General features: G+C 52.0%; 2 protein-coding genes across 6 annotated transcripts in view; one reads left to right on the top strand and one right to left on the bottom strand.

Moving 5' to 3' along the window:
* Positions 1-22,647, top strand: part of LOC133342033 (uncharacterized) — a 153,138-nt gene that overhangs the window by 115,763 nt on the left and 14,728 nt on the right. The gene's annotated exons all lie outside the window — the stretch shown is intronic.
* Positions 127-22,344, bottom strand: LOC133342382 (4-hydroxyphenylpyruvate dioxygenase-like protein). 5 transcript variants are annotated; one of them, XM_061551537.1, is made up of 12 exons: positions 19,363-19,646; positions 18,636-18,755; positions 15,439-15,581; positions 14,169-14,247; positions 12,589-12,696; positions 10,915-11,014; positions 8,509-8,645; positions 8,051-8,172; positions 7,111-7,250; positions 6,679-6,830; positions 1,327-1,445; positions 127-1,121 (listed from the first exon to the last, which is right to left on the bottom strand). In XM_061551537.1, exons 3-12 carry the CDS (start codon positions 15,570-15,572, stop codon positions 941-943), a joined length of 1,272 nt encoding a protein of 423 aa, XP_061407521.1. In that variant the 5' UTR covers positions 15,573-15,581; positions 18,636-18,755; positions 19,363-19,646; the 3' UTR covers positions 127-940. The 5 variants fall into 5 exon arrangements, with proteins under 5 accessions (XP_061407521.1, XP_061407504.1, XP_061407529.1 ...); XM_061551520.1 differs by having other exon boundaries at positions 18,662-18,755; XM_061551545.1 differs by lacking the exons at positions 18,636-18,755; positions 19,363-19,646 and adding an exon at positions 22,278-22,344.

The following is a 22,647-nucleotide window of genomic DNA, read 5'->3' as shown; positions in this document are numbered from 1 at the left end:
CCACTGGCGGCAATTCCACCACAGCGCTTGTGCCAGGCTAGTTGCACCATCATCTGTACCCACGCATTAACGCATGCACAAGACATCTACACATATACAAACCTTAACCCAACACTGAGTAGCGGGTGTTGCAAGGCCTGGCTGAAGATTTATTAGAAAATTGTATCACAAATTGAGTGGGCTCAAAGGGGCCCAAACATCACGCTGTCAGGAACAAACAGCACTCTCACGAGTTGTAACACGTTTCTTGAACAGAGCATGGTTATAAGAGTTTGGGAAACAGGATGATTGCGAGAGGAATTCCCAAAGTGGAGCAGCTCGAGGAAAACGCAGACGAACGTGAACTGCAGTGTGGTGCGTGTGTGCGAGAGTGGATCAGAGCGTGGGTCAAATGAGGTATCCGGCATAGAATATGAACCGTGTCACGAGGCAAACAAAGGTGGCCGGATATGGTGTTGGACACCCATAGCCCCCCACCCCCCCCCTCATGTTGGCCTTCATAGGTGCTCGCTAACAGCACTTGCCCCAAAAGGCTGCTCAGGCCATTGCTTCCAGATGACGCTTCTTGAGCAGCAGCAACCGTGGCTCCAGCGAGGCCGGGGCCGGGCTCCCCGCAGCTCAAGGCGGCTCGCCGAGCCGTGAGTGAAGTGATCGTACGCACCGCAGACACGGAGACGCTGCAGCAGCAACGCTTCCCCCGGACATGATGGGGCAGCTGCGAGTGGCTGGGCAGTCACGCCGCCGTGAGATTCCCGAATATGAAAATATAGATATCCCCCCACCCCCCACCACCACTACTAACAAACATTAACCGCTCCCCCCCCCACGACCGTAACAAACATTACCGTTCACCCGACACACTCTACCCTCACAAACATTCCGTGCCGTAAACCAAAACTGCATTATGAACCCCAATATCGGCTGGGAACACCAGCAGGCGTTAAGCCGTGGCTGATGAGGCTGCAGCCGACGATGTTGCCAAGGTGCGGGAGAGCTCCACCGACCGCCACAGCGCGCGGATGTTCCCCTCGCCGAATCCGCGGTTTCCGTGGCGACTGATGAGCTCCAGAAAGCACGAGTCCGGCCCAAAGAGTGGCAGACAGAATACCTGCAGCAGATACCTGTGCCCGGAGACACAGCACGGGGAGACGGGGTCAAGGTTGATCATCATCAGCAGCATCATCAGCAGCATCATCAGCAGCATCATCAGCAGCAGCATCATCAGCAGCAGCAGCATCAGCAGCAGCATCATCAGCAGCAGCATCATCAGCAGCAGCATCATCATCATCATCGTCATCACTACCCCCACCACCACCCCGTACTCACTGGGAGGACAGTGTGGTGGCGGTGTGGTTGTTGTCGTTGTAGGGCTCAGAGGAGTCGATGAGAATGCCGTGAGATTTCAGTGGATCCATGTCCAGGCCCGAGAAGTCCACTCCACTCAGCTGCTCTCTCACACAAACACAAAGACAAAGGTCCCCCGTATAGCCTGAACAGACTCTTTGGGGAAAGTTCTGTTAGCGAGCGCTTTGAAGGGGGGCAACACGGCACATGAGCAGGTGGTATGGGCAGAACCAGGCCTGGCCGCCTTTGTCTCCCCAGTGCCGATGTTTATTTCACAGCACCAGGTGCTCATTTCAGGCACAGTCGTCCTATGGTGGCCGTGAACAGGAATAGAATTTGTGTCCCTAGATTTATAGCACAGTGGGCTCACCACCGCGCCACCTCGTGTGTGTGGAAATATAGCTCGCACAATCCAGCCTGGTTAAACCCAGGATGAATCGTAGGCAAGCCAGCCTGAATGTTTCTAACCAGCGAAGATGTTCCATAAGGGGGGTCCCAACGTTTCACAAGCATAGAGGAGGGCCATGGCTGTGGCCGAGAAAACCCGAAGCTTACTGTGGAGCGACAGACCAGGTAGCTTACACACAGCGTTATGCAGCAGATAAAAAGATAGTGCCGCTCGACCGATTCGGAGTGAGACCTCTGCTGTCAAACCGGAGCTAGTCATAAGCGCACTGCTCAGGTATGGAAACTTTTCAACTCTTCACAACTACCCCATTACCAATAGGGAGTTGAGGGGGTGGAGTGTTTGACGATGCAAAATACCCTGGCAGGTGCTTCACACACTCCAGGTCAAGCAGCAGGACCTCAAACTCCTCTTCTGAGTGAGCAGCAAACACCAGATCATCAGCATACATAACATGGTTGACCAATAGGTAGCCATCCCTTGACCGCACCCGGGCATCGGTCAGCCTCCCATTATATCTGTACCAGATGGAGATTCCTCCGGTACAGCCATGGAAGGCTTCTTGAACTCCGTGCTCGAAAAATGTTAAGTAATGTAGGCACCAGAAAAAAAATCTCTTCTTGCACCCCAAGATAAACAGGGAATGGCTTAGACTCTCGGCCACGTGCCTGGGCCTGGCCACCATCATGAAGGTCATTAATGATTATGAGCCGAGAGTCAGGGGCTCCGAAAGCACGAAGAACAACCCAGAGCACAGGCCTATTGGTGGTTGGCATATTCTTTGGTCTTTTGGTATAGTCACGAATATTAATTCCTGCAGTCACGAAAGCTTTAAGTCAAGATTTGGTGCCATAGGACTTGACCAGGTCAATAAAGCAGAGATGAAAGTCCTTTTGCAATTGCTTCCATCTGAGCTGTCGCAGACGGACAGAGAATATGGCATCTGTGCAGGACTGCCCTGGGCGAAATCACATTGGGCTCCGCAAGCCTCTCCTCAGCGTGCCTGGCAAAGCGGTGTTGAATAATCATTTCCAAGACCTGTCCCAGCACGCTAATGAAGGAGATGCCCCTGTAGTTCTGACAGTCTGTGCACTCCCCATTCTTAAAGAGGGGGACCACCAGGGAGCCCTTCTAATCCTGCATAACCCATCCAGTGGTCCAGACTGTTATGATGATGTCATATAGGGCAATCTGCATACAAATGCCACCCTCCCTCAGCAGTTTGCTTGGGAGATCATCTCTGCCTGGCACTTGTCCTGGTCTCAGACTCTGGATCGCCGACTGTAATTCAACAGATGGCACTTAGGCCAGCCACTCACAGGGAGTGACTTTCTTCCAATATTTGAGGCACGACAGCCTCAGCAGGATCATCCCCACTGTACCCCATGATGTTTTCTGGACTGAGGCATTTCCCCTCCCCCAAGACGTCACAGAAATGCTCACCAAACCTGAAAACCTGTTCCTGGGGGTCAGAGATCAGATCACCTTTCTTTCCCCTAAGGACGGTGATACTTTTTTGATGGCATTTAAAGAGTGATTTATGACCACGGGCTACTGAGGCAGATTCTATCTCCGCAGCAACCCATGACCATCACTCATATTTGCAGCGCCACACGGCTCTCCAAACCTCCGAGCGAAAGCTGCAGTCAGCCTCATTTTCCGACATGGGAGTGGGCCTGTTGCTTTTCTCAGCCAGCCCGAATAACTCCTTCATCAGCCAGGGTTTCGCAGGAGGTTTGGACCACGTACCCAGAGGAGCCATTGCAGCTGCATGAGCCACAGTCCTAAACACCCCCCTTGGCATGTTAAGCTTTTGTTCGGCCGCATAGAGGGTGCTAGCTGCATGATGGACACCCACCACCGGAGTGGAAGAATAGCAGGCACATCTTACAGATGACAAGTCGATGGTCATTGGGTAGATCAGCTCCACGGTAAGTCCTGGTGTCAAATACATGGGCCTGCATCATATAGTCCAGCAGATGTTCTTGCTTGGACCTGGCATGCATCCATAGTCTTTTTGTGGATGCACCGATGCCGGAACAGCGTGTTGCTAACTACAAGCCCATGGAATGCATAGAAGTCTAGCAGCTTCCTACTGTTGTTACTGAGATAATCTGGCCCATTCCTTCCAATCACTAGATGTGAACCATTTGGGGATAATATCTAATTGCGATTTTTTTTGACAGATATTGCAATTTGATTTGCGATCAATTTTTTTAAGTCAAGCTTCAGTTCAATATTCACTGTGTAATAGATTTTAAATATGTGATGGAACATTACCACATGATACCATCAAAATATGAACTGCTCTATATATTCTAATGCAAGGATGAGAACTGAAAAAATATTAATTGCTTCTAACATGTATTTATTTAAATGTTTTAATTGAAATAGAACAATCAAAATAGAACAATTGTTAAGTTAAATAAATAAAGTTAAAATAATAAAGAAAGAAAACAACTCCAATAAGAAAGTAACGGGACTTTTCAAATCGCAAAAAAATCGCAGCCTTTGCGATTTGCTAATCGCATTGTTTCAATTTGCGATTTCGATTTGAAATCGATTAATCGTTCAGCCCTCCCAATCACTCCAGCCCAGGTGCAAGTGTCATCACCTACTCAGGCATTAAAGTCACCCAACAGGATGACTATCCCGAGGGGCCATAGAAGGCATCTCACTCATCGGCGATGCCTGCATACCTCCGCTGATGTTCATCTTCGGAGGGGGTGTAAGCAACCACCACCATTCCTTATCTCCCCCATTGATCAGGAGGTCAGCCCACAGCAGCCTGGGGCTTACAGCTCCCCACGCCTCACCGCCACGCTCCCATGCCCCCTGCATTATTTTGTTCAGAAAAAGAGCCACTCCCTGTTGTTTGGCTGTCTCCTGTTCCATGTAGAAGGCTATGCTCCCCTCATGGTAACTGGAGCCAGAACCAGTCCACTGGACATCCCCACATATATATATACAGACTAACAACAAAATAAACAAATATCCAACCATATAGCCTGAACAGACTTTTGGGGCAAGTACTGTTAGCGAGCACCTATGAAGGCCGGCACGGCACACGAGGGGGTGGGCGGCCAGCACCACGCCCGACCACCTTTGTCTCCCGAGTGCCGATGTTTACACATCGCACCAGGTACTCGTTTGAGGCTGAGTCGACCTAGGGGAAGCCCAGGACCGGCTCAGATAATCGTTACTGGTGTTGGCCGTGAGCGGGAATCCAACTCGGCTTGCCGGGTTTGAAGTGCAGAGCACGCAGCACGCTAACCGTTGCACTACCACCGCGCACATGTATATAATACACGCGCATATACAGACAGTGGCAGTGATGTTACTACAGCACTTGTGCTAAGCCAAGTGTACCTTAATATAAAATAAAGACAAACATCCCCCATATGGCCTTTAACAGACAGTTGTAAAGTGTGCTGTGTAGCAAGTTGTGTGTGGGATGGGGCGTATAGTGTGGTGTGTATAGTGTGGTGTGTAGTAAGTGGTGCGTGTGGTGTCTGTGAGATCGTGTGTGTGATGTCTGTAGGATGTTGCGTATTGTGCGGTGTGTATAGTGTGTTGTGTATAGTGTGTTGCGTATAGTGTGGTGTGTATAGTGTGTTGTGTAGTAAGTGGTGTGTGTGATGTCTGTAGGATGTTGCGTATAGTGTGGTGTGTATAGTGTGTTGTGTATAGTGTGTTGCGTATAGTGTGGTGTGTATAGTGTGGTGTGTATAGTGTGTTGTGTAGCAAGTGGTGCGTGTGGTGTCTGTGGGATGGTGCATATTGTGCGGTGTATTGTGCGGTGTGTATAGTGTGGTGTGTATAGTGTGGTGTGTATAGTGCGGTGTGTATAGTGCGGTGTGTATAGTGTGGTGTGTATTGTGTGGTGTGTATAGTGTGGTGTGTATAGTGCGGTGTGTATAGTGCGGTGTGTATTGTGTGGTGTGTATTGTGTGGTGCGTATAGTGCGGTGTGTATAGTGCGGTGTGTATAGTGCGGTGTGTATAGTGTGGTGTGTATTGTGCGGTGTGTATTGTGTGGTGTGTATTGTGTGGTGCGTATAGTGCGGTGTGTAGTGTGGTGTGTATTGTGTGGTGTGTATTGTGTGGTGTGTATAGTGTGGTGTGTATTGTGCGGTGTGTATTGTGTGGTGTGTATAGTGCGGTGTGTATAGTGCGGTGTGTATAGTGCGGTGTGTATAGTGTGGTGTGTATTGTGCGGTGTGTATAGTGTGGTGTGTATTGTGCGGTGTGTATTGTGTGGTGTGTATAGTGTGGTGTGTATTGTGCGGTGTGTATAGTGCGGTGTGTATAGTGCGGTGTGTATAGTGTGGTGTGTATTGTGCGGTGTGTATTGTGTGGTGTGTATTGTGTGGTGCGTATAGTGCGGTGTGTATAGTGCGGTGTGTATAGTGTGGTGTGTAGCGAGTGGCGTGCATAAGGTTTGGTGTGCAGTGAATGGTGGCTCGTGAGCGGTTTGGCCACTATGGTATCTGTGATGTGTATTGAGTGGTGTGTAGTGAACTTACCTAAACCATTTTTATTTTATGTACCAGGGAAAACCCACGGAGTTATTAGCTCTTTTTCAGAGGTGACCTGGCAGCAAATGAGAGCTCAACGAAGTGGCTTATCATGTGGAAATTTACAGCAACCAAATCATCTAAACGTATGTCGATTCTAAATGTGGAGGGAAAAACCGGAGGACACAGAGAAAAATCCACGCGACCACGGGGAGAGAGAGAGAGAACACGCCGACTCCAATGATACAGCAGCAGGCGTCAGGGGCGGGATCGAACCCACGACCTCCTGCATAACAGGCGAGCATCTCGCCCTCAGTGTGGTGAGCAAACGTTGTGGGGTGTGGTATGGATGGAGTGGCGAGGAGTGAACCGTGTGGTGTGGCCACGTGTGGCGTGGTGTGGCCGCCCGTACGTGCGAGTAGTAGGCGGGGGGCGGGCTGTAGAAGGCCACGCCGCTGTCGCTGAGCACGCGTGCGCACCGTGCAATGTCTGCCGTGTGCAGCCCCACGTGCTGCACACCGGGACCGCCCTGCGTCTCCATGAACGCGTCCACCTGGTTCGGGCCTGCACACCATGCCACCCCGTACACACCACACCGTACACATTACACACCACACCATACACACCACACCACACACATTACACACCACACCATACACCTCACACCACACACATTACACACCACACCATACACACCACACCGTACACATTACACACCACACCATACACACCACACCATACACATTACACACCACACCATACACATTACACACCACACCACGCCGTGGTGATGTGGCTATCACCGTGATGGTGGTGGTGGGGTGGCCAGGAGACCACTGCTCACCGTGTCCAGGGAGCGACTCGCTCAATACCATCTTGAATCCGCGCTCCTCCTGCGCAGCCCCAACTCCGAGGTCGATGGCCCTCAATTTCAACCCGACGCCCCCACCGTCCAGCACAAACCCGCCGTTCTCCGTGTCCTCTCTGCACGCACGCACACGCGCGCGCCACGGACACCACACGTACACAACATCCACACACACGCGGATACACATACACCACATACACTCGCTTACCTACTCCACTAATACACACCATGTACACTTTCTAGATTTGAAGCTTTCGTGACTGCAAGGATTCACACTCTTAGGCTTTTTCGGTAAAGTCACGTAAGTAAAAAATAACATTAATAGAAGTACAGAGAGGTGAAATTCCTCCCCGTAGAGGGTATTAATTCTAGATTTGAAGCTTTCGTGACTCCAAGGATTCATACTCTTAGGCTTTTTCGGTAAAGTCACATAGGTAAAAAATAAAATTAATAGAAGTACTTGCAGTCACGAAAGCTTCAAATCTAGAATGAATACCCTCTACGGGAAGGAATTTCACCTATCTGTACTTCTATTAATTTTATTTTTTACCTACGTGACTTTACCGAAAAAGCCTAAGAGTACCATGTGCAGTCTCATACACACCACGTTGACCTCATGCTCACTCTCTCCCACTCGCGCACTCTCACACTCAAACACCGTCACGCACTCGCACAAGACAAAGAACCTCTGTACAGCCTAAACAGACTGTTGGGGCAAGTGCTGTTAGCGAGTACCTACGAAGTACCACACCCATCCACCTTTTCTTTCTAGTGGCGATGTTTTACATATCGCACCAGGTATACACATATCACGGACATACCACATACACAAAACGTACACCACACACACTCAAAAATCACACAAACACACACCGATGCACACTCGCTCTCTCACACTCTGATACTCGCTCCTCACTTGTTGATGGGCGTTCTCTGGAACCCCAGGTGGTTGGTGTACCAGGCCATGGCATCACGCGATGCCCCATGAGCACACGCCAAGGTCACGTGATCCACGTGGCTCAAGTGGTCCTCACCAGCCTGCACCAACACGTTACCAACACGTTAACAACACACTAACAACCAACACACGACAGACCTGTTATCAACACGATATCGACACGCTACCAACATCTTAACATGCTAGTGTCACGTTACCAACACATTACATGTCCGCACTCGCGTGTCCCCACGTCTCCCCCCCCCCCCTGTGTCCCACCCCCATGTCCCACCCCCCGTGTCCCACCCACGTGTCTCCCCCGCGTGTCTCATCCCCCGTGTCCCACCCCCCGTGTCCCACCCCCCGTGTCCCACCCCCCGTGTCTCATCCCCCACGTGTCTCATCCCCCACGTGTCCCCCCTGCGTACGCCCCGTACCGGTCGCTGTATGTGGGCCCACTCGGGGGTGGAGTTAAACCCGGGGAGGGCGGCCGTGGGGGGGTGTGAAGGGGGGCGCGAGAGCAGCGTGTGACGCACGCCCCCCACGCACGACGCCACCACGGCGTAGCGCACATCTGCACACCACGGCACACCACGGCACAATACCACAACCCAACATGACACGCCACGTCACATCTCACTCAGATTCAGCCGAGCGGCATTATCTTTTCGTCGGCTCTGTAACGCTGTGGGAGCCACATGGCCTGCCACTCGACACGAAGCTTCGGGTCTTCTAAGCCACAGCGATGCCCTCCCTTCTCTATGTATGTTGTATGTATGTTGAACTTCTTTCGAACCGTACGTAACCAACTGTGCTAATCGGAGGTGCGAGGGAAGGACAGCAAATTTAACATAAAAAGCAGTTCTAAAGAAACGAGTTTTAAATTTAGATCTAAAAGTTCAGAGCTCCAGTCACTTCCTAATATCGAGAGAGCGTTCCAGACGGCCACAGAAGCACATCTGAAAGCGCGCGATGCAGTGACCGTCTTTGTTCGACGGTTAGCCAAAAGCCGCTGAGAGGGTGATGATGTGTATGCTCCTTGACAAGATCGTCAAGGTATTGGGGTTCATTTGCGGCAAGCCCTGTGTGTGTGTGTAATGAGTGCGACCGTATAATGTTTTCATTCGGAAAACGGAAGCCAATGCAGCTAAGCAAGCACCGGACGGACATGGTCGGATCAAGCACACAACATACAAGCTCGTGGAGCTGGTCGACTTTCCTGACGTCGACCTAATGCTTCTCGATCAGCAGCTGGTCCTCTTCGGCAGGGAGATAGAGAAGGACGAGCTATTGAAGAATGTGGGCATGCTCCCTGAACTGTCGCTAATGTTGGTGCAGACCGACCGGCCGGCTACCACCTTGTCTACCGATTGCTGCGGCTGATACTGACGTTGTCGGCGGCGACAGCCAGCATCCTGAAAATCATCAAGACGCGTTTGCGCACCGCAATGGCCTCAGACTACCTCAATGACGCCATGCTGCTGTATGTCGAGAAGGAGACTGCTGCGACGGTGACGAACGATCAAATCATGTCACAATACTTCCAGGCCATGCGCCATCGCCGCACACGCGTCGAATAAAAAGCAAGGGACAAGTCCTTACTTATCGTAATAGGTTTTTACCCTTTCAACTGGTACAAAAACTCACACCTTTATACAAGGCATCATGTTTGCAATAACCACAACACAAGCAGTCAAAATGCAAACAAAAAGAATCAACTTTGATGATGATAAGATATGCACTGTCCTTGAAGTTGATTGGTCCACACCCGAGACAGCTTTTCTTGTCTCCATTGTCCTTACTTACTAACAACTCCTCTATCATCTTTCATTGCTGGAGGGGTTGCCCCCCCTACCTGAAAATCCTGGCTCTGCCTCTGCTCGTAGAGGAGGCTCATGAAGGATGCTCCTGGACAGTTGGAGGCAGTCGCCCTCAAGCAGCAACGGAGGGCGGAGGAGCGACGCTCATAATGAGCAGAGCACCAAGCGGCTAAAATACACCAAATTAAGCTGAAACTAAAGTCAACTATTTTGTATCTTACCAGGTAAGGCGCACTGGGCTATAAAGCTCTTTTTCAGAAGCAACCTGGCCACAAACGAAAGCTCAACGAAGTGGCTTATCACGTGGAAATTTATAGAAGGCAAGTCATCTAAAAGCATGTTTCTAAATGTGGAGGGAAAAACCGGAGGAACCAGAGAAAAATCCAAGTGACCAATGGCAAAACATACAAACTCCAAATATAGAAGCATCAGGGTCGGGATCGACCCCACAACTTACTACATATTACGAGGCGATGTAGTTAACATCTCGCCACCGTGGCGCACAGTTAGTGCAGTGGGGAGCACAGCTGGTGCATCTGCCAATCATTGCAGCCAGTCAACCCATAGCACCTGGTACTGGCCCCGTGACCTCCTGCCTGGCACAAGCGCCGTGCTCATGTTCAACACAATTAATTGGTGAACGGCGGGTGCTGTTGTTAGAACACTTACCAGAGGTCGCAACCGGGTACCCGATACCTGTACCCTACCCGATACCCGGCTACCCGTACCCAGCCAGGTACGGGTACAGGTAGCCATTTGCGACCCTGGTGCGGCCGGGTACGGGTAGGCCGTGAGTCACTGGTGAGTAGCCGTTTGTCACTCATTTCGGGAAGGGTACTGGTACGGGTAGGGAATGGATACCCGTACCCGGCCGGGTATGGGTACGGGTACCCATTTGCGACCCTGGTGCGGCCGGGTACGGGTAAGGAATCAAAACCCGTTTGCGACCTCTGACACACACACACACAGAGACACACACACACACAGAGACACACACACACATACGCTGTGAGCGTCACAAACCTGGTTGTGTGGCTGAGGCGGCGCGGGGCTGAACCAGAACCCGAACCCCGGAGTCTTCCATGGAGCGTACGAGGGAGCATAAATCCACACCTGCACACACCTACAAAGATAAAGGCACCCCGTTTAGCCCACACATGCTGCTGGGCCAAGTACGGATAGCAGGTTGCAACTACGAAGGCTGGCATGGCACACGAGGGGTTGGTGTGGTCAGAACCGCGCCCGCTAGCCTGTCTCCCCAGTGGCGATGTTCACACATCGCATGAGGCACTCATTGGAGGCCGAGTCGACCTAGGGGAGGGACTCAGGACCGGTTCAAACAATCGCCGTCACTGTTATTGGTCGTGAGCGGGAATCGAACTCTGGTGACCAGGTTCGTAGTGCAGCACTAACCGCTGCACTACCACTTCCCACACACACACATGATAGATATCCCCTGTGTGACCTACATAGGCGGTTGTAATACATAAAGGTGTAATAAGTGTGTGTGGGAGCGGTAGTGTAGCGGTTAGCGCGCTGCGCTACAAACCTGGCGACCCGGGTTCGATTCCCGCTCACGGCCAACACCAGTGACGATTATCTGCACCGGTCCTGGGCCTCCCCTAGGTCGACTCAGCCTCAAATGAGTACCTGGTGCGGTGTGTAAACATCGCCACTAGGGAGACAAAGGCGGCCGGGCGTGGTGTTGGCCACCCATCCCCTCGTGTGCCATGCCGGCCTTCATAGGTGCTCGATAACAGCACTTGCCCCTACAGTCTGTTAAGGCTATACAGGGGATCTGTGTCTTTGTAGCGGTTAGGGCACTGCGCTACAAACCCGAGTTTGGTTCCCACTCAGGACCAATAACAGTGCTGAACATCTGCACCGGTCCTGGGCCTCCCCTAGGTCGACTCAGCCTCAAATGAGTACCTGGTGTGGTGTGTAAACGTTGCCATTAAAAGTTGCCGGGTGTGGCGCTGACCACCCACCCCCCCTTGTGTACCGTCCTTCATGGGTGCTCGCTAACAGCACTTGCCCCAACAGTCTGTTAACGTTTCGATTTAACTGCAGGGATTCATCTTCTCACGACGTTTCGGCCACAACGACAGCACTCCAATGGAGCGCTGTCTTTCCGACATCTTGTGTTGTGGCCCAAACGTCGTGAGCATTTTCTTTTATTATGTTTTATTTTTATTATTTTACTATTTCCCTTATACGTCGTGCTCTCTTATTTGTCAGTGTTTTATTTTGCAAACGGACACATTTCTGTTCAGCCAAAGTGAGCAGAGATGCCTCGTACTTGTGTAAACAAAGCATATAACTTCTGCTATGTTTGTGGTGAAGTTACTTTTGCATCACAAAAGCGCAGGATAACCGCTATAGTTAAGAAAGCCTGTCACTTTTCCGTTTAAAACTTTCGTGACTGCAGGGATTCATATTCTTGGTTCTGTCGGTAAAGTAACGTAGAAGAGAAAACCACAGCTGATGATGATTGCTTGTGTTGCAATCGAAACGTCGTGAGAATTTTATTTTGTATTTTTATTATTTTATTATTTCCCTTCTACGTGACTTTACCGAAAGAACCAAGAAGATGAGTCTGTTAACGCTATACTTTGTCTTTGATGATGCTGGTGGTGGCGGTAGTGACGATGATAGTGATATTGGTTGTAATGATGATTGTGGTGGTGATGTTCTCACCTCCAGGGCGATGTTTGACACTGAGCCGGTGAGCGAGGTGAGTGGGGTGAGCGAGTCGTACAGGAGACCCTCCTCGCCATCCTCGGGGTAAGCGTTTGGCACCGATTCCTGTGCCAGGATAGGTGCACACTCAAGTTCAACACAAATACATTGCTGCTGCTGCTGCTGCTGCCATCGGTGCTGTTACGATTCATCGTTGACTTTCTGGTGATCTGGTCGGATTTGTATCGTATGTAACCCTACACCGACAACACAGGCAAAACACTTAAATTGTCCCGTGCATAAGCATCTACGGTATGTGTGGTGTGTGTGTGCACAGTGCACGTGGTGTGTATGGCGTTGATAACGTGTATACTGTGTGTGGTGTGTGTGTGGTGTGTGTGTGGTGTGTGTGTGGTGTGTGTGTGGTGTGTGTGTGGTGTGTGTGTGGTGTGTGTGTGGTGTGTGTGTGTGGTGTGTGTGGTGTGTGTGTGTGGTGTGTGTGGTGTGTGTGTGGTGTGTGTGTGGTGTGTGTGCACAGTGCATGTGGTATGTATGGCGTTGATAACGTGTATACTGTGTGTGGTGTGTGTGTGGTGTGTGTGTGGTGTGTGTGGTGTGTGTGCACAGTGCATGTGGTATGTATAGCGTTGATAACGTGTATACTGTGTGTGGTGTGTGTGTGGTGTGTGTGTGGTGTGTGTGTGTGGTGTGTGTGTGGTGTGTGTGTGGTGTGTGTGTGGTGTGTGTGTGGTGTGTGTGTGGTGTGTGTGTGGTGTGTGTGTGGTGTGTGTGCACAGTGCATGTGGTATGTATGGCGTTGATAAAGTGTATACTGTGTGTGGTGTGTGTGTGGTGGGGGGAGCGGTGGTGCAGTGGTTAGTGCGCCCTGCACGACAAACCTAGCGACCAGATTTCGATTGCCGCTTACAACCAACAACTGGCGAATATTTCAACTGGTCCTGGGCCTCCCCTAGGACAACTAAGCCATAAATGAGTACCTGGTGTGATGTGTAAACATCACCACTCGGGAGACAAAGGCGGCCGGGGGTGGTGCTGGCCACCTACCCCCCTTCGTGTGTCGTACCAGCCTTCATAGGTGCTACTCGCCAACAGCATTTGCCCCAAAAGTCTATTAAGGCTATCCGGGGGATCTTTATCCTTGGTGTGTATGGTATGGTGTGTGGTGTGTACGTGCTGTGGTGTGCAGCGTGTATGGTGTAGTGTATGGTGTAGTGTATGGTGTAGTGTATGGTGTGGTGTATGGTGTGGTGTATGGTGTGGTGTATGGTGTAGTGTATGGTGTAGTGTATGGTGTAGTGTATGGTGTGGTGTATGGTTTGGTGTATGGGTTGGTCTGTGTGGTGTAGTGTATGGTGTAGTGTATGGTGTAGTGTATGGTGTAGTGTATGGTGTAGTGTATGGTGTAGTGTATGGTGTGGTGTATGGTTTGGTGTATGGTTTGGTCTGTGTGGTGTAGTGTATGGTGTAGTGTATGGTGTAGTGTATGGTGTAGTGTATGGTGTAGTGTATGGTGTAGTGTATGGTGTGGTGTATGGTTTGGTCTGTGTGGTGTGTGTGTGTCGTGCGAGTTCTCTCACCTCCGAGTTGACATCGCTGATAATAAAGGCGGCATCTCCCTGCCTCAGTGCCCATTGACGACACACTCCCATCCCAGTCCTACAGCGCACAAAGACAAAGATCCCCCGTGTAGCCTTAACAGACTGTAGGGGCAAGTGCTGTTTGCGAGCACCTATGAAGGCCGCAACGGTACACGAGGGGGTGGGTGGCCAGCACCACGCCCGACCGCCTTTGTCTCCCCAGTGAGCGATGTTTACACACTGCACCAGGTACTCATTTGAGGCTGAGTCGACCTAGGGGAGGCTCGGAACCGGTTCGGATAACCGTCACTGGTGTTGGCCGTGAGCGGGAATCGAACGCGGTGGTCGTCGGGTTCGTAGCGCAGCGAAGCGCTAACCGCTGCACCACCGCTCCCCAGCGCACCCACACCATGTCAGAGCACACACCACATCACAAACACACACACCACGTGATTCCTCAACACAGTTGTTTTCTCCTCTGATTTCTATTTGCTTTGGATTGCTGCACTTGATTTGTTCTGCGTGCACGCGTGCAATTAAGACCCCTCTCGTGGCAATCTCGAGTTTTCACCCAGAATCAACCCCGACCCTTGACCCCCCCCCACCACTACCCTCTCCCCCCACTGCCCTCCCTCTCAGTGCTACCACTCAAACCCTCCCCTCTCTATCCCCCCCCCCCCCTAAAATAAAATGTTTCGCTCCGGATGATCGCTGCAAAGTATGACCTGTGTTTTGATCTAGTGTGCTGATCTTAAAGGTGCATTGAAAAATTACGATACTCCGATTGATGCTCCTGCTGTTGTGGAGTGACTCATGCAGCCAGCTATGGCTGCAGGGTTTTGGTAGTACATGTTGTTTGTCGTTTATTGTGAAAATTCCGTCACAGTTCCTATGATCACTGTTTCATTGCTTTATTTTGGTGATTTCGAAAAGTTTACTGGTTTGGCCATGTTTGTTTGTTGTAGTACGGAGTAAGACTGATGGCCTTAATCTAAGTTGTCTTGTGGTTGTTGTTGTTGTTGTTTGACTTGCATCCCACCGGGATTTTTGCACACAGCGTTGGTGTATGGTGTTTTTTCTGCAATATTTTTCCGTCTTTTCTTGTATTTCTGTTTGCACTCAGTCACATAGTCACTTTAAGATGTTTTCTTGTTCATGTTTTTGTTTTTTGCAGTTGCACCCGATTCAAGAGCCGAATGGCTCACAGGGCTATACCTAATACATGAACTTTAACTACCCCCCCCCCCCCGTTTCCCACGACCCCGCTTGCCTGGCAGCACGTGCTCCGGTCACGTGGAAGCAGTACTTGGTCACGAGGTCCGTGGCCACGGCGCGTGCGTCCCGCGCTCGCACCCCCAGGTGGCTCACACGCGACACAACGCGGGACACCACGTTCGAGATCATGATGGCAACCTGCGGGGTCAGGGTGGGGGGGGGGGGACAGAATCAGAATAAGTATTTATCTTGGAGGAATCTGATGAGCTATGAAGCTCTTTTTCACAGTTATCCGGTAGGGATGGGTCAGACAGTTACAACAGCAAACAATACAAAAACATGATAGGCATGCAAAGTACTGTATGGGAAAGGTAAGCCGGTCACAAAAAATAAATTAATAAAATTACATAAAGTATAATAAGTACAAATTGCAAAAGACGGAGGGGGGGCACCGTGACCACCAACATGGCCACAGAGCCATGACTAAAGACAAAGATCCCCCGTGTAGACTTCAACAGACTGTTGGGGCAAGTGCTGTTAGCGAGTAGCACCTATGAAGGCCGGTAAGGCAGACGAGGGGGCCAGTAGCCAACACCACACCAGGCCGTCTTCATCTCCCCAGTGCTGATGTTTTACACACCCCACCAGGTGCTCATTTAAGGCTGGGTCGACCTGGGAGAGACTCAGGACCAGTTCGAATATTCACTGCGACTTGTTTTTGGTCGCGAGCGGAAAATCGAATTTGGGTCGCTGGGTTTGTGGCGCAGTGCGCCAAACCACTGCACCGCCACTCCCCACTATCGCCACGACCTCCAACAACATCATCACTGATGTACTGGTGTGTGTGATCACCAAGATGGCCACCACGACTAACAACATGTCCAATGATACGTTCCATTCATTGGCTACCACATTCTGATAACCCCCCCCCCCTCTCCTCCCCCTTAACTTGTATTTAAGAACTTGCATCTTGAATCGCTGCCTCACTTGATGCAGCAAATCTGGCTGTGACGGTCCCACCTGATGACGGAGACTTGTGTTGCCTCCGAAACGTCCGTGATTTTTATTATTTTATTTTAATTAATTTTCATTTCATTTTTTACCTACATGGTGACTTTACCGAAAGAACTAAGAGTATATACCACTGAGGCCAGTGTGATCACCAAGATGGCCACCATCGCCAGCAATGTCAACTCCCACAACAGCCAACACAGCGACACCGACATGGCCACGAATGTGACCACGATCATGACTGTTGTGAGAGGGTGTTCAATTAGCGGCGTTCTAACGTCAATGATATGAACAAGCCTAAGATTCCACTGAAATTCCACGGTCTGCTGTCAACTCGACTGAAGGAAACAAAATACGAACTAAACACCACTGCATCAGACCCTACACCATGGATGGAGTTTGTGGCAGGGGGAGTTAAAATTAAGATTGAACAGAAATTAATGTGAGGGAACTCCACCTATGGCCTACACCCTTTGACACTTCTCTCTCCCCTCGCGCAGCTTACCCCCTCTCAAATCTTACAAATATCCCACATATAGCCTTGATATTTACGCGTGTCCTCCCCACGCTGACGCCTTGATATTGTGTTGTGCACGAGGTGACTAAATAGTGGAAATTCGAACAAACAGCTCCAATTTGGCCCAGACGCTGGCACGAGTTGTGTCTGATGTGGTGCGCAGACAATTTGTTTTACCATTATTTTTATTTTACCAGGTAAGGCCCACTGAGCTTTATAGATCTTTTTCAGAAGCGACCTGGCCACAATTGATAGCTCCTACACAAAAGCAAAGTTGGTGGGGAATAATAGCCATTTTATAAACTTCTGATGCATAAGCAATTAGAAAATAACACTTACTACCCAGGAACAAAAATCGTGTTACATCGCGAAACAAGTAATACATCGTTTAGTTGCATGCCTATTCAGGTTACATGATGTTCATTTAACTTGGAACCAACCCAATCGGTAACATGTATTGCATATTTCAGATTAACATAATCAATTGCAATTTACACGATTACATTTAACCCCCCACACCCTCGAATTTACAATTTTATCTCAATTACAATCCATTGTATCGATAAAAATGTATAAGCATTTAGAAAACAATAGACCCAATCGTTTGCGGTAAACGCTGCGAGAGACCGTGAGAGAGAATCAAACTTTAAGAAACGCACAGAGAGTTGGGGCTGACTCGAGATCAGAACTTTTCGTTAAGGACTTTCAACATAGAGGCCAGGAAAACCACAAAGAGTACGAGGTAGATCACGAATCCCCATCCCACACTCAATGGCCGAATTAATTAGGGCCCAATCTCAGCTCAGAGACGAGGAAAAATCATACACACGGACATGGGATCCATTCGTACACATTAGATCAGTCTTAAATACCGGAACCTTCGAACAGTTTAAATTTCGATTCAAAGCTTTCGTGACTGCAGGGATTCATATTCTTGGATCTTTCGGTAAAGTCACGTAGAAGGGAAATAATAAAATAATAAAAATAAAACTCACACTAAACGTCGTGAGAATGTTATATTTTTATTCTTTCATTATTTCCCTTCGGCCAGTGTTAAACACCTGAATCTTAGATCGTAGTTTAAATACCTGAACATTTGACCAGTGTTAAACACCTGAATCTTAGATCGTAGTTTAAATACGTGAACATTTGACCAGTGTTAAACACCTGAATCTTAGATCGTAGTTTAAATACCTGAACATTTGACCAGTGTTAAACACCTGAATCTTAGATCGTAGTTTAAATACCTGAACATTTGACCAGTGTTAAACACCTGAATCTTAGATCGTAGTTTAAATACCTGAACATTTGACCAGTGTTAGACACCTGAATCTTAGATCGTAGTTTAAATACCTGAACATTTGACCAGTGTTAAACACCTGAATCTTAGATCGTAGTTTAAATACGTGAACATTTGACCAGTGTTAAACACCTGAATCTTAGATCGTAGTTTAAATACGTGAACATTTGACCAGTGTTAAACACCTGAATCTTAGATCGTAGTTTAAATACCTGAACATTTGACCAGTGTTAAACACCTGAATCTTAGATCGTAGTTTAAATACCTGAACATTTGACCAGTGTTAGACACCTGAATCTTAGATCGTAGTTTAAATACCTGAACATATGACCAGTGTTAAACACCTGAATCTTAGATCGTAGTTTAAATACCTTAACATATGACCAGTGTTAAACACCTGAATCTTAGATCGTAGTTTAAATACCTGAACATTAGACCAGTGTTAAACACCTGAATCTTAGACGATGAGAACCTGGCCAACGCCCCGTGTCCCGCACTTGCTCCGACGACGACTCCGGCGTTATCGATGCGGCCCCCCGAGCGTCTGCGTTGTTGCAATGTGCGATGCAGGTGAGCGTGTGGAAGAATTTCAAAACAATGTTTGTTTGTCGTCAGACAGATGGATAGACGGCACCGCCTTTTTCGCTCTCGCCCTTTTTTTGTTGTTGAGAAGGAAGAGGACGCAGCAACGTGTTACTACACGCGTTGTTGATTTATAGCAACAAGTTGATTATTGATCTTCTTGGTTCTTGCGGTAAAGTCACGTAGAAGGGAAAGAATAAAATAATAAAAATAAAACATAATAAAATAAATTATCTTTGTGAGAATTTTATTATAATAAAAATAAAACATAATAAAATTATCTTTGTGAGAATTGTATTATAATAAAAATAAAACATAATAAAATAAAATTCTCTTCGTGAGAATTTTATTATAATAAAAATAAAACGTAATAAAATACAATTCTCTGTGAGAATTTTATTATAATAAAACATAATAAAATAAAATTCTCTTTGTGAGAATTTTATTATAGTTTTATTATTTTATGATTTCCCTTCTACGTGACTTTACCGAAAGAACCAAAGAGTAATTCCTGCAGTCACGAAAATGCCAAATCAAATGTAAATCCGTCTGCCATGTAGATTACTCACCGGTGATTACTGCACTCCACTGCAGAATCGTCACTTCACCTGCAGAACAAACGAGACCCCTCTCACCTGGTCCCCGACTTCTCCTCTCGCCTGGTCACGCAACAATGAACCCCAACGATCCTCAACTCGAACACCCTTCAATAGGACACTTGTGTTGTGACCGAAACGTCGTGCTGCCTTTATTAGTTCTTCTTCTTCTATCTACGCGACTTTACCGAAAGAACCAGAGCGCATCGAACACCATTCATTCATTCGCATCGCTCTTCCCGCACTGCCCTCCACCACTACCACACCCCACTTATTGCCCAGCCCCCAGTGCCCCACCCCCACCCATTGCCCCCCCCACCACACAGTGCCCCTCCCCCACCCCCCAGTGCCCCTCCCCCCCCAGTGCCCCTCCCCCACCCCCCCAGTGCCCCCCCCCCAGTGCCCCTCCCCCAGTGCCCCTCCCCCAGTACCCCTCCCCCACCCCCCAGTGGCCCTCCCCCCCCCAGTGCCCCTCCCCCACCCCCCCAGTGCCCCTCCCCCCCAGTGCCCCTCCCCACCCCCCCAGTGCCCCCCCCCCCAGTGCCCCTCCCCCAGTGCCCCTCCCCCAGTACCCCTCCCCCACCCCCCAGTGGCCCTCCCCCCCCCAGTGCCCCTCCCCCACCCCCCCAGTGCCCCCTCCCCCCAGTGCCCCTCCCCCACCCCCCCAGTACCCCTCCCCCCCCCCAGTGCCCCTCCCCCCAGTGCCCCTCCCCCAGTACCCCTCCCCCACCCCCCCACCCCCCCCCCAGTGCCCCTCCCCCCCCCAGTGCCCCTCCCCCAGTACCCCTCCTCCACCCCCCCACCCCCCCAGTGCCCCTCCCCCCCCCAGTGCCCCACCCCCAGTGCCCCTCCCCCACCCCCCCAGTGCCCCTCCCCCACCCCCCCAGTGCCCCTCCCCCACAGTGCCCCGCCACACACCCCCACCCATTGCCCCCCACCCCCACCCATTGCCCCCCCACCCCCCAGTGCTCCTCCAACCACCCCCACCCATTGTCCCACCCCAACCCCCCAGTGCCCCTCCAACCACCCCCCACCCCCAGTGCCCCTCCAACCACCCCCACCCATTGCCCCCCCACCCCCAGTGCCCCTCCAACCACCCCCACCCATTGCCCCCCCCAACCCCCCAGTGCCCCTCCAACAACCCCCACCCATTGCCCCCCCCCACCCCCCAGTGCCCCTCCAACCACCCCCACCCATTGCCCCCCCCAACCCCCCAGTGCCCCTCCAATCACCCCCACCCATTGCCCCCCCAACCCCCCAGTGCCCCTCCAATCACCCCCACCCATTGCCCCCCCCAACCCCCAGTGCCCCTCCAATCACCCCCACCCATTGCCCCCCCCCACCCCCCAGTGCCCCTCCAACCACCCCCACCCATTGCCCCCCCCCCAACCCCCCAGTGCCCCTCCAATCACCCCCACCCATTGCCCCCCCCAACCCCCCAGTGCCCCTCCAATCACCCCCACCCATTGCCCCCCCCAACCCCCCAGTGCCCCTCCAATCACCCCCACCCATTGCCCCCCCCCCCACCCCCCAGTGCCCCTCCAATCACCCCCACCCATTGCCCCCCACCCCCAGTGCCCCTCCAATCACCCCCACCCATTGCCCCCCCAACCCCCAGTGCCCCTCCAACCACCCCCACCCATTGCCCCCCAACCCCCCAGTGCCCCTCCAATCACCCCCACCCATTGCCCCCCCCAACCCCCCAGTGCCCCTCCAATCACCCCCACCCATTGCCCCCCCCCAACCCCCCAGTGCCCCTCCAATCACCCCCACCCATTGCCCCCCCCAACCCCCCAGTGCCCCTCCAATCACCCCCACCCATTGCCCCCCACCCCCAGTGCCCCTCCAATCACCCCCACCCATTGCCCCCCCCAACCCCCAGTGCCCCTCCAACCACCCCCACCCATTGCCCCCCAACCCCCCAGTGCCCCTCCAATCACCCCCACCCATTGCCCCCCCCAACCCCCCAGTGCCCCTCCAATCACCCCCACCCATTGCCCCCCCCAACCCCCCAGTGCCCCTCCAACCACCCCCACCCATTGCCCCCCCCAACCCCCCCAGTGCCCCTCCAACCACCCCCACCCATTGCCCCCCCCAACCCCCCAGTGCCCCTCCAATCACCCCCACCCATTGCCCCCCCCACCCCCCAGTGCCCCTCCAACCACCCCCACCCATTGCCCCCCACCCCCAGTGCCCCTCCAATCACCCCCACCCATTGCCCCCCCCAACCCCCAGTGCCCCTCCAATCACCCCCACCCATTGCCCCCCCCCAACCCCCAGTGCCCCTCCAACCACCCCCACCCATTGCCCCCCACCCCCCAGTGCCCCTCCAATCACCCCCACCCATTGCCCCCCCCAACCCCCAGTGCCCCTCCAACCACCCCCACCCATTGCCCCCCCCAACCCCCAGTGCCCCTCCAATCACCCCCACCCATTGCCCCCCCCAACCCCCAGTGCCCCTCCAACCACCCCCACCCATTGCCCCCCCCAACCCCCAGTGCCCCTCCAACCACCCCCACCCATTGCCCCCCACCCCCCAGTGCCCCTCCAATCACCCCCACCCATTGCCCCCCCCCAACCCCCAGTGCCCCTCCAACCACCCCCACCCATTGCCCCCCACCCCCCAGTGCCCCTCCAATCACCCCCACCCATTGCCCCCCCACCCCCCAGTGCCCCTCCAATCACCCCCACCCATTGCCCCCCCCAACCCCCCAGTGCCCCTCCAATCACCCCCACCCATTGCCCCCCCCAACCCCCCAGTGCCCCTCCAATCACCCCCACCCATTGATCCCACACCACCCCCATTGCCCCCCCCAACCCACTGCCCCCCCCTGTTGCCCATTGCCCCCCCCCCCCCCCCAGTGCCCCCCACCCCCTGACCCCATCACCTTGCTCAACACGTGCGCGCCGCCGCGTTCAAAAACGATGCTGGGTCGGTGAGAGACCGGCTACGGGTGGCGACGAGGAAAGGGTGGGGGGGGCGGAGGAGCGCGATTTTAAATGAAAGGCGCGACACGTGCGTTTGTGTACAACGCGAAAGTCGGCGGTTCGCAACTATTGTGCGCGTTTGTGTGTACGTGTGTGTGTGTGCACGTGTGTGTGCACGTGTGGTACGTGCGTGTGCGTGTGTTGTACACGTGTGTGTGTTACACGTGTGTGTGTGCGTGCACGTGTGTGTGTACGTGTGTGTGTGTGTACACGCGTGTGTGTGTGTGTGTACCACTCCGGTGGTGGGTGTACACCCAGGATCCCATTCCA

The sequence above is a fragment of the Lethenteron reissneri genome, chromosome 2 (genome assembly GCF_015708825.2).
Source record: "Lethenteron reissneri isolate LAM-NWPU_2019-01 chromosome 2, ASM1570882v1, whole genome shotgun sequence".
In the NCBI taxonomy this organism is placed as follows: domain Eukaryota; kingdom Metazoa; phylum Chordata; class Hyperoartia; order Petromyzontiformes; family Petromyzontidae; genus Lethenteron; species Lethenteron reissneri.
The sequence above is the reverse complement of the archived record's forward strand: the minus strand, read 5'-3'. Positions and strand labels throughout refer to the sequence as shown.